Genomic DNA, 12,819 nt, shown 5'->3' with positions numbered 1-12,819 from the left:
ATTAAACCACACGCAGTTCACATCCTTATAAACCTCATTTTTGTGAAGATAATAAATAGTATTACTCTATTCTTTTATTCCACCCAAATGAGGAAAACAGACATTGACCTGAAATAATAAAGCACTGCTAAGTAGAATCTGCCTAAATGTGGCAAATAAATTTCTGTATGGCATTTTAAGGGAAAGAAAAATAATTAATAAAACCTGAACCAAGACTGTGACTCAAAGACCCTAGTTTACTGCAAAGCCTGGGATTTCTCTGATAGTAACACCATAGTTAAACATGCCTTACCAGGAAGGCTAGCTAGGAATTCCCTGCTAAACATACCAACCAGGACTATATATAGAACACAGCCTCTCACGATACCACTACAGTACTCATATAGGTAGCCACACGTGGGCCTCAAAAATCTAGTCCAATCGTAGTGCCGCTCTGAGGGTCTTTATAACACATAAAGACAAAGCAAGGCACAAGCCAGCACTGTAAAGTTGACAAACTGCACTAAGTGCTGATTTAAAACCTCAGTCAGTTTGGAAGAATCATTTAGAAACAACATGTTGAAAGGACATCTGAAATGAGACAAACTAGGAAATTCTCCCCTTTAATAACGCATAAACATACCTAACACAAGTTCTGAGACTTAAAGCCATGAGCAGCTACAGTTAGAGACTGACGTGGCACATTATAGACAGCTGTTTGAAATTGGGGGAAAAGGTTTCCTCAGTGAAAAAAACTGTAATACGGCTATTCTGAACTTTCATCTAGCACTCTGACAGAAATATAGCCTTGCTATAAGGTCAACAAACATTCAACTCGTCAAAGAATAGAACAGCACTTGAGAGGCTGAGACAGCAGGACTGCTGCAAGTTCAAGACCAGCCTGAGCTACAGAATGTAATCGAGGCCAATCAGGGCTGGGGATTTAGCTCAGCGGCATAAGCACCTGTCTTGCAAGCAGGTGGTCATGAGTTTGATCCTCGGTACCGAAGCGGGGGGGAAAAAAAAAAATCAAGACCAATCTAAGCTGTGTAACAAGATCCTATCTGAGAAAGACACATAAATAAACAAAGAAATACATAATTGACATATAAAGGCTCAAATTTAATTTCATTAGAAAGGGGGGGGTCTATTCACATTAACAGCTAGTCTCTTTGAAACTAATCACAACCAGAGAATCTTCCCAAAGTCTCCTTTTGGAGAGGACATTTATTACTACTAATGAATCTCAGCACTGAGACAAGTTTCCATGTATCTTGTATTAGGAACAGTATGGCAGGCAGCATTATATTTAAAAACTTGAGGCAGAGTTTTTAAAATAGGAAAACATATATTTTGCAAAGACACAATACAGCACAAGAAAGGAAGTTAAGGCTGAACAAGAAGAACTAAATTCCAGTTTTGCCTAGTCAACCTAGCAAAAATCCAAGATAAAACCAACATAAAAATAAAAACACCCGAAAATAAATAAATTAATTTTAAAAAGTATGGGTAGTCAGTGATATAGCTCAGAGGCATAAGTGCCTACCTGGAAAGCGCAAGGTCCTGAGTTTGATTTCTGGTACCAAAAAATAAAAATTTAATAAATAAATTTAAAAGGCTGGGATGTAGCTCAGTGCAAATGACTTAGATTCATCCTTAGTGCCAAGGGAAAACAAATAAAAATGTAATATTAAACTATCAAATTTTTTTTGTTTTTGTAAAGAAAAATATGTTGTCAAGCTTTTGCTTTAGTAAATTATAAACCTTCATAATGCGTAGATAAACATGGAAGAAGAAAAACAAGCTCAGCATGTCAACTCTTCCAAATGTTATAGTACTAATTTTCTATGTGTTGAAAGACCAGATACCTAACATTCAAATCCCAAAAGGAAAGAACTGAATCAAAAGCTTAATACAACCTGTAGCACTCATTCAAAACGTTAATTTTGTATTTTGTATAACTCACTTTAAGTCCAGCAATGATGCAAACCTTTTATACAAATAGCTAGGTTTGCCACTCCTGATCTATGGCTATACCACTCTGAATCTATATAAACTCACTGTAAAATACTAGACCATTTATCAAGATTTCAATTCAAAATAAAAATCTTACAATCCAAACCCTTGATCAGATAAAATTTCCTTTTCTAATCAAGGAGTTTTAATTTGATCTGTAGCTACTAGAACAAGTATCTATACCGTACAAGTTTAAATGTCACCAAAGAATTTTGATTACTGCTAAAACTCATAGCTTTAATGATTTCAAGGGTCACATTACTAAAACCTGATTCTAATGCCAACTATGATGGTGTTAGCCTATAATCCCAGATATTCAGAAAAGTGACACAAAAGGACCAAAAATTCAAGCCTGAGGGGTTGAGTGTGGCTCAGTGATAGAATTCTTGCATGCACAAGGCCTTGAGGTTGATTCCCCTGGCAACCAAAAAGAAAAAAGGGGGGGGGGGCAAAATTAGACATCCCCCCCCCAAATTTAAAGACCCATTGCAAAATGGCCATTCAAGAAACACTGAGATTCAAACTTAATGCCAAGAGTGGCTATCATTATGAAAGCAACCAGTAACAAACACTGGTGAAGTGGGAGAAAGGAGATGAAGAACCTTATCCATTGTTGAGGGGTGGGGGTGGGGGTGGGGGGTGGGAAATAAACTGGTCCAACCACTACAGAAATCAGTACGCAGATTCCTTAAAAAACTAAAAGGTTCCATTTGACCCAGCTATTCTCGTCCTAGGTATCTTCTCTAATTAAAGACATCGGATCGCAGTAATCTATGTACTCTCAGGTTTAAAGTAGTACAATTCATTGTAGTTATATTTTGGAAGCAGCCTACATGTCCACCAACAGATGGACAGAGAAAATGTATTTATACACAATGAAGTACACTATTCTGCCATAAATAAGGATTATCTTGAGCCATTTTTAGGTAAATGAATGCACCTCAAGACTGTAATCCTAAGTGAAATACAAGCAGGGACACAACCTTGTTTATGTTTGTTTGTTTGCTTGTTAGAGACAGGGTCTCACCATGAAGTTCAGGCTGGCCTTGAACTCACTTTGTAGTTCAGGATGGCCTCAAACTCACAGTAATCTTGTCTCAGCCTCCTAAGTGGTGGGATTACAGGCATGTGCCACCTACAACTAGCTCAGGGAGACAAGTTTTTTTTTTTTTAATTTTATTTAAAGAGGAAAAAAAAACCAGAAAAAGGGTAGAAACAATACATAAATACAAAAAATACAGTAAGAAATCACTTGTTGATAAATTACGCATTTTCCTCTTAGAAATAGTTGTTCAAGTTACAAAAGTAAAGCATGCAAAGTGGACATTCAGGGACACAAATTTAAACACTGTGTTACTTCACCTGTGTGAGAAATCCAATGTATAAATAAATAGTGAAATTGGATAGAGATACTAGGAAATAGGAAGAACTTGTTCAATTGGGAAAGGGAACAAAAGAATGGGAGCATTAAAGAAAAAATTGAAAGAAAAATGGAAACAAGTTTTTGTAAACATGGAGGGGAAAATGTTGGAGAGAAAGGATAAAAATAATTAAGATGTGCTATGTGCATGTACACATTCATGCATGATGGGTGAATGTGTTCATTATGCACTGTGAATCTTTATTAAAAGCCAGGTGTAATAACACACACCTGTAATCCCAGCACTAGGGAGGATCACGAGTTAAGAGGCCAGCCTGGGCTATACAGTGAGACCTTGTTTCAAAAGAATAAAATAAAATACATACATACATACATATATACAAACAATAAGAAAATAGAATAAAATACGAAAAAAACTCAAGGCAACCCAGGTGTGGTGGTGAAAGCCCAGAAACTCAGCACCCCAGAAGGCTGAGACAGAAAGATCCCAAACAACTTAGCTGGAGCAACTTAATGATACTCTGTCTCAAAACAAAATGGGCTGGGGATGTAGCTCAATGCAAAACCCTAAATTCAATTTAGACCCACCATAAATAAATTTATTAATTAAAATCAAGATGAGCCTGAGGAATTTAATGAGACCCACTCAATATGATTTGTTTTGTTTTGTTGAAACCAGGCCTCCCTACATAGCTCAGGCTGACCTCAAACTCACAGTCCTCCTGATTCAGCCTTCCAAGTGCTAGACTTTAGCTATCTTTGAAATATGTTGGAAGGGGCCTGAAGTTTTGACAGGTCACTGGAGGAGGGAGATGCAGCAGCCCTGGTTTAACTGCAATCAAACGTACGATATTACCATTGAGATGAAATGGTAGTATCTTTTCTTTCCATTAAAGAAATTCTTTAACTGGGTAAATTACCAGAATTGAATTCCAAATGCTCTTTCTAGGAGAAAACCCATTACAGTATTAGTCTGATTTCTTCCACAGGCATTCAACTCTCCATGAACCCACCCTGCCACATTTAATCACTATGACCTCCAACTATGCCAGAAGCTTAAGTGTCTTATTCCTATTAGGCTCATCCACCAAATATACAATTATCTCTTTTCCTGCTAATATTACTGAATTTCTTTTACTGCTTATTCCAAAGTAGAATTCAATGTCTCCAAGGTCCTTTTCAATTTAATATCACTTTTCATGCTACCTGAACTGTAATGTTGTATCAGAAGCTTTACAAAAAAAAAAAAAAATCTTGCTTGCAGCCACTTAAGTAGAAACACTTGCATGGGGAGTCCATAAATAACAAGCATACTACTACCTATGTGATGCACACTCAGTACTTAGTAACAGTATTCATTTTTAAAAAGAGATGGGTAGCCTCTGTGTCCACAGTGGTGAACAAATAGAAGTCTCACGAATGCAGTATGACAACAGCTTTAACATCTGACACATGCACCATGCAGGTCACCTTCACCATTTCTAAATTATTGAAATGTCATTAAAGCAAATCAATCTTTTAAAAGAGCATCATAAAAATTCTTGATTTAGTACAACAGTATGCATTTTATCGTTCCTACTTTTAGAAGTTTCAAACGTTTAGTTACTAAACAATTCCTTAATTTAAAATCAGTCTAAAGGAAAAGTTACAATTCATATCAGAAAAAAATATAATTGTGATAACTTAAAATTACTGGTTCAGTTTGCTCATAGATTCCTTTTGCTTAAAGTTAAGACTAGTGGACTTTTAGACCTACATTAGCAAATGTCTTGAATTTCATAAATAAATCACTCTCAAATCAGGATCCCACCACCACTTAGTGATGTGCCATCTCTCCCTCGGGGTCTTGTTCTAAGTAGTGAGTGCTAGCAGTTCGATTCTTATTACAGTGTGTGACACAGCAGTTAGAGATTTTCACACATGCTTAGGAAGCTTGATTCCTATACATCCATAACATTTAGCCAAGACAAGGGAATGTTTCACTACTCAATTTATAGGTAAGAAAATGAGCTATTCATAAAACTTTTATAGAAATACATAAAATTAAGAATATTATTATCTCACACATGCCTGTAATTTCTAGCAGTCAGGAGGCTAAGACAGGAGAATCACTGCAAGTTCGAAACTAGCCTGGGCACAAAGTCAGCTCAAGGCCAGTCTAAATTGCATAGCAAGACCCTGTCTCAAAAAAAGATTATTTATATATATATATATATGTGTGTGTGTGTGTGTGTGTGTGTGTGTGTGTGTGTATATGTATATGTATATATACGTATATATTATTGTATATATACGTATGTATATACGTATATGTATATATACGTATATATATAAATATGTATATATACATATATATTATTGTAACGTGAGAGCAATCTAATTCTATATTTAAGAAATTATGATCTTCAGAGTGATTTCTAATACCATTTCTAAAATCAACTTACTGGTTAAGTTAAATTTAACTCACTAATTAATGTATGTGAGAATTTTCCCCTAAACATGATCTATGAATAAGGTAAAAGAACTACAAACCCAGTTATTTCAGCTACTGATGTGCCATAAAAACTGCCCTCTGAGAGTAATCATTTCACAAGAAACACTATTTCCCGTATCTCCCAAATCTGTAACAGGCAGTAAAATCCTTTCAGGCCATGTAGACCAGTATTTTAATTCCATTAATTTAAGAATATGCTTGAAATAAACATTTAAACTGAAATTCAGGAATTTTCAGACTATGCTTCAAAACCCAAAGATATCACTGATCTTTCTCCATAAATGTAGATTTAAACCAGGTGTGGTGGTGCACACATGTAAATCTCAGTACTCAGAGGAAGCTGAGGCAGGAGGATCACTGGAAATTCGAGGTCAGCTTGGGATCCCACAGTGAGTTCAAGGCCAGTGTGAACTACACAGAGAGACCCTGTCTCAAAAAAAAGCAAATTTAGGCTTACTTTTCCCAGTAATCTAACTAGGTGATTACTATACTTCTTGCTAAAAATAATGTAAATCAAACTTTTTCTGAGTAAATCTTTTACACTTACTTTTTGTAAGTAAGTGTAAAAGGACACCAGGATTGAAAGGACAACCAGGATTTGGTCTCAAAGGAGACACATAACATATAACACATCAAAGTCCACATAACATGCAACATACTTATATTTCATTCTAACCTCTTTTTTTTCCACTCAGCATTAAAACAGTGGTCCTCAACCAGAGGCATTTCTGGACCCCTGGAAACTTTTAGCAAGTTGATTGAGGAGGAATGGAACGCTACTGGCACCTATCACAGGGGCTTACAACTTTGGTAAGCATTGTACAATGCCCAAGGCAGCACTGTACACACAGAATTTGTCCAACCAAAATGTCCATATGCCAAGAGTGAATCATCCTGCTCTAGAAACACTCATAAAGCTACTAATGAAACAATCTTTATACAAGTTCCACTTACTCCTCAAAGGGGGAAAATAAAATAGGGCAAACAAGTCACTATTGATACCAAAACTATCCATGAGAAACAAAGAATTCTTGATCATGTGATCTTAGGCAAGTTATTTACCACTCAAAGCTTACATTTTATCAGCTATAAATAACAGGTGTTGGGCCTGGGGATTTAGCTCAGCAGCATAAGCGCCTGCCTTGCAAGCAGGCAGTCGTGAGTTCGATCCCTGATACCGATAAAAAGGAAAAAGACAAAAAAAAAAAAAAAAAAAAATACAGATGTTAAAAGCACTTTATGTAACACTGTAGCTGTTAGCTAAGATAATAAACATAAACCACTTAACAGAACTAAACGCCTAATAGATACTATGTCTCACATCTAACCTTTATATATGGTATATATTCCTTTCCCACTTGGAATTTTCATTCTTATATTTGTTTACTAAAGTTATATAGTATATACACCACTAAAAATATTCAACAGTATATCTGTAAAACATACAATACAAATTGTAATGGACATTCACTAAACTGTAGTTCTTTTTCTACACCATTTCCTAACTCCCACCAACTAGTAGAAACGAAATAGTTTATGTTTATCTTAGCTAAAGTCTCCTTATTTTAACAGTCAAAAACCTATAACCAGAAAAGAGGTAAAGTTTATAGTCATCATGTATTTGGAACTATTTACTTCCTAAACAAGATACAATTTAAAAGAAATGCTGACATTTCTATTAATATTAAAACTATTAAGGGTTTGCCAAAAAACATGCATTTCTAGTGATTTTTAAAATTTATAATATTTATCATGATGTAAAATCCAGCAATACTATTATTCTTTGTTCAGAATGACTTTAGTCCGCTTTAGTTTGTTTAATCTCAACATAAATGAAGATATGATAACTGCATGTATGTATAAGTGTATAGGATTGATAACCATATTACTTAAGTTTTTGTTGGACAGTTGAACAGAACTGTTTGCAGTCTCGCTGTCTGAATTCCTACTTTATATGTTTCACTTTTATATCTTGAACAACTATTTGTAAAAGGACAATATGTAAACATCAACTAGTGATTTCTTACTGTTTTTTTTTCCTCTGAACATATGTATTATTTCTACCCATTTTCTGTTTTGTTTAGTCTTTCTTTAAATAAAATTTTTTAAAAAAGAAAAATAAAATAAAATCTGTAATATTCATAACAAACTGCCAATATAAAAGCATGCCAAAGGTGAGACTAACAATATATACAAACTTGCTTGTACTATAATGGTAAAATCACTAAATATACTTTAAAACAAAAATTAAATCACTTGATACAGCTTATAAAATGTGATCACTAAATTTTTATTAAGTCACACCACTGAAAATATGTTCCAGAATAACTCAAGGAATTTGAGAAATTATTTAGAAAGTAAAGACTAAAAATAAAGTTTATAGCAAAAGGGAGCTAAAAACAAACCAACCAAAAACATTCACATTTTATATGAAAATCCCCTATATTGGATACATTTAAAAGTATCATATGTGTGTAGCAAAAAACCAAAATAGGAGTGAGTCCTAGGTTTTTCATAAGTAATAAATGAACAGTGAATTGCTTAATCCACATTTTAGTTAAGAAACATCAGATTAATGCAAACATTTAAACATCAAAACATTGGTTTTTTTTTTTTAAACAAATGAAATGAAATGTCATTTCACTCAGCAAAAATCAATGTATTATCGTAACAACTGTATAGAACTTTCTCCAGGGCACAGAAAAGGCTTGGGTAGCTTAAAGGGAACAATACTGGATAAATCCCCACCTGAACCAACTGGAGAGGAGCCGACACTGAGACTCTGGAGACTGCCGTTCCTCAGCAACGTGGGGGACTTCTGGAGACTGGAGCTTGCCACACTTCCTGCAGCTGACGCTACTGACGATGTTGGTGATGCAGAAGAAACTGAGAGATGAGAAATATTCTCTTGACTTTTGTTTCCTTTCGGTCTACCAGGCCCATGCTTGCTTTGTTTATTTCCTTTTCTTTTCTTTTCCTTTACAGTTTCTTCTTCTATGCCCGAAGTTTGAGCCCGTTTGTATCCTGTTGTAGAAAGGCTGGAACTACTCAAATCTCCAGGTGAATTTTCAAAGCTTTTAGGCTGTGAAATAACAGCTGCAGTCGCAGGGTGACCAATTAAGGAACTAAAACTATTTACCCCCGCTTCCTGGCTTCCAGATTCTCCTTTATGTACATCTTTGGTTGATGATGACTGCTGTGAATGAGGGTAACTGTCATTGCGCAGATCTGAGTCTGTAAAGCTCAAGAAATCCTGGGGAGACTGCACTGAACTTCCAGAAGATGATTTGACACTGCCTGGAGCTCCTGAAAAACCGCCTGTAGTTAAAATATATATATCACATACACATACACACACACACACACACACGGGGGAAAAAAAGTTCCCATGAGCAGGGGATGTGATAAAATCATCAGAAAACAGCTACATTTAAAAAAGGTTACTGCTGAAATCAAAGTTTATCCTAAAATTATTTTTTGTATTTATCATTTTATAGGAAGCAGTAAATAATTACCTCTTGGATTGCAAGCTATAATTTATCCAAACACGAAGATATAAGTACATGCTTCTAAAAATCTATCTGCTACCATAGTGTTCCTTAGTGCCCCAAACACCTTGTGTATGTTGCAGAAAGGACTGAGAGGCTGCAAAGTCTCCTTCTGGTGGCTGGACAAGAAGACCTCACAAGAGTACAAACTGACTAGCCAAGTCTGGGGTACCTTCTTTATCAAATACCAAAAATATGCTGATAAATGCTCCCAATATGCAGTAAGAGCAAGACACGTTTCTTAAGTTGTTGTAAGTTCTTATTTTTACTTTTGAAGACAAATTAGTGACTTCTGTGATTCACCAGGACATGATACAATCCTGACTCCACATGGTGACTTTCTGAAGAGCTGCATCAACCAGCCTCTAACACTCTCCCACTGCTTTTATAAAGAGGAAGCTCTCGTGAGCCTCTTTTAGAAATACTTGTTTTCTCTCATCTCATCAAAGAACACCCATAGCCTGCCATGCCATCAGGCAAAGAACCACCTCAAGGTTGGTATTTTGTGAAGCTCTTCCCTGCTTGCCAAATGATAATAGGTGTACAGGTTCAGTTGTGGCCACATATCTATTAAGTTTCATAAAACTATATTGTATTTAAACCAAAGTGTTCTGGAAACCGAAGTTGAAAATAAAATTATTTTACTAGAGTGGAAAGGGAATTAACTGTAAACCAAGGGTTAAATTTTATTGCAGATTATATTCATAAATATTATGTAAAACCACCTAGGTATCTGCAAAGATTTTCCCTTATATACAAAAATTTTATTTACAATTGCCTTCTCAAGGTTTGATTTTTAAGTTTTGTTTGGTTTTGAAACAGGGTCTTGCTATACAGTTCAGAGTGGCCTTAGACTCACTGTAGCCCAGGTTGGCCTTGAACTTATTATGGTGGTTCTCCTGTCTCAGCCTCCCAACTGCTAAAATCACACATATTACAGGCATGCCCCAACACACTCAGTCTGATTTTTAGGTTGTAATCTCTTCTGAAACAGCTTCTTTTAAAACAATATTCATAATTCTAAAACTCAACTTTTTCATGACTACATCTGTTACATTAGTTTTTAAGTTGTTTATTCTTATGTGGGCATTTTCAGGCATCTATCTAGAAAAACAAACACACTAAGAAGGCATTTATAGGGACTGGGGATTTAGCTCAGCAGCATAAGCACCTGTTTCGCAAGCAGGCGGTCGTGAGTTCGATCCCCGGTACTGATAAAAAGGAAAAGGAAAAAGAAAAAACAAAAAAAGAAGGCATTTATATCTCCTGGGAGCTTTGCATCCCTCAGGGAGCTGCACTCTTCAGGCTCTGGTCTCTTCTCCCCCTTAGTATCATTCTGCCTCTGTGTGTGGCTGGTTGGCTTCTCAGATCCCCCTATGCCTTGGAACCCCTAGGGGCTCCCACTCCTAGATCCAAGGTCCCTGCATGCCTCTCCTTCCATCCTGCTGGCGCATGCTCTCATTCAACTCTATCCTAGGAGGTTCAAGTGACCCCATTCTGCCTAGTACGTAACTTTATTGAAATAAAAATGAAAATCTGCCATGTGTGTTGGTGGGACATTTATACTGCATCAAGCATTTGAGTTAACTGCAATTTGCCACATCAACAACATCTATAAATAAGTTTTTACAGTCCATTCTAATCTGTCACCATGTTTTGGAGGTGAGGCAGTGGGTAGGGGGTTTGAGTCTCACTATAGAATCAAGGCTGACCTCAAACTCACAGAGATCCTCCTCCTGCCTTGGCCTCCCAAGTGTTGGGACTACAAGTGTACACTGCCTACATTTTTCTGTTTTTATAGTTAGTGTGAAAAACACACTAAAGTAAATATAATATATACCTTAATACCTTAATATAAATGTGTCTATTCTAAAAATCATATACCACTAGCTATGAGAAAAACAATCAATTCTCTTAAATATTTTAGGTGTAAATGTTTAAAACTTTTAGATTATTTCAAATATCAAAATATAGCACATTTTCTACCATATCCTAACAGAGGCTGGCAAGACTCTTCAATACTGTAAAGTTCCAAAACATGGGAGACCGCTTTCTCAAATGGATCGCTACTTCTTAGTTTAAAAGTTTAAAAATGTAATTTAACAATGAATAATAAGGTCGTAGGGCCAGGTGTGGTGGCGCATATCTGTAATCGCACCACTTAAGCTGAGGCAAAAGGATGGAAGTTCAAGGCCAACCTGAACTATAAACTGAGCCTAAAGCCAACCTGAAATGCATAGTAGAAGCCTGTCTCAAAATCAGACAGGGAAAAAGAAAGCGCCTTAATTACAGAAATACTCACTGAATTCTACTAATACCACTGTCAAAGCGTAAATTACGTTACTTTTATGGGAAGGGGATTTAAACCAGAAGTCAAACTCAGGACTTCACACTTGCAAGGCAAGCACTCTCCTGCTGAGGCTATACATATTCCTGGCCCCTAAGTTACATTTAATGCTAGTTAAGGTTTCAATGTTTTATAAAATTGTATAAAAGTAACAATATACATTTTGGTAAATATGGCATTGTCTTTCTGTTGCACATGTCTAATCTTTTGTTATATAAGGGACAGAGGGACACACACACCCATCCACCTCTGGGAGCTGAAAACCTTCAAGCCCAACGAAGTCATAATACACAGAAAACAGAAAAGCCAAAAAAAAAAAAAATCTGTTTGTTTTTCTCCACAATATTTTCCTTCCTTTTTCTTTTTAGGGATAGCCAAGGGCTCACTATGTGGTGCGGAACAACCTACAATTCATTATGTAGCCCAGATTGGCCTCAAACTCCTCCTACCTTCGGCCTTCCAAGTACTGGAACTATCGGTGCATGCTCGACCATGCCCAAAGAAAGTAAAAGTTCCAGAAATGATTGAATAGGAAATACTAGTCTTTGAAGTAATCTTACTACATCAGCTAATTACATAATATTCCTGAACGATCCATTAATTAATTAAAGTTTAAAATTCTTTTACAGAATTATGATTCACCATTATCAAATGGGTATTTTAACTAAAATCTCATAATTAATACCTTGAGGAAAAGGACTAGCTGCTGACACAGTCACTCCTGGATTTCTTCCACCACCAGGCTTCCTTCCCCTCTGACCTGAGCTGTGAGCTGAAGACTTCTTCCCTTTGCTCTCTGAACCTCTAGGTTCTGAAACATCTTTTCCACTGGAGGTGTGTGCAGAGACTTCTTGGAAATTTGCGTTTGTAAATCTTGCTGCAGTATCTTCCAAGCGCTTCAATGATCCAGATATAGAGTTGTTGCTAGTGCTTGTGTAAGTCTAGCATTTTGATTCAAAGAAAGATTTAAAAAGGGGGAAAAAACAATTACATTTGGCCACAGAAAGTAATAAATTGCACATTATTACTACTGAACTTATACTTTCACAAATAA

The 12,819-nt window shown here is 36.1% G+C and overlaps 1 protein-coding gene across 16 annotated transcripts in view; it reads right to left on the bottom strand.

Moving 5' to 3' along the window:
- Mllt10 (MLLT10 histone lysine methyltransferase DOT1L cofactor) overlaps window positions 1–12,819 on the bottom strand; it is a 201,467-nt gene that overhangs the window by 68,652 nt on the left and 119,996 nt on the right. For 13 of the 16 annotated variants that reach the window (XM_063237912.1, XM_063237913.1, XM_063237921.1 and 10 more), the window contains 2 exons: window positions 12,451–12,706; window positions 8,619–9,188 (listed from right to left, as the gene is read on the bottom strand). In XM_063237912.1, coding sequence (XP_063093982.1) covers window positions 8,619–9,188; window positions 12,451–12,706 — 826 coding nt within the window. The remainder of the gene's footprint in view (window positions 1–8,618; window positions 9,189–12,450; window positions 12,707–12,819) is intronic. The other 3 variants (XM_063237916.1, XM_063237917.1, XM_063237914.1) reach the window with 3 other exon arrangements.

The sequence above is a fragment of the Cavia porcellus genome, unplaced genomic scaffold (assembly GCF_034190915.1).
Source record: "Cavia porcellus strain 051 isolate PalLab524CR breed Dunkin Hartley unplaced genomic scaffold, mCavPor4.1 scaffold_27, whole genome shotgun sequence".
Lineage (NCBI taxonomy): Eukaryota > Metazoa > Chordata > Mammalia > Rodentia > Caviidae > Cavia > Cavia porcellus.
Note: the sequence above shows the minus strand (reverse complement) of the source record. Positions and strands in the feature narration are given on the sequence as shown.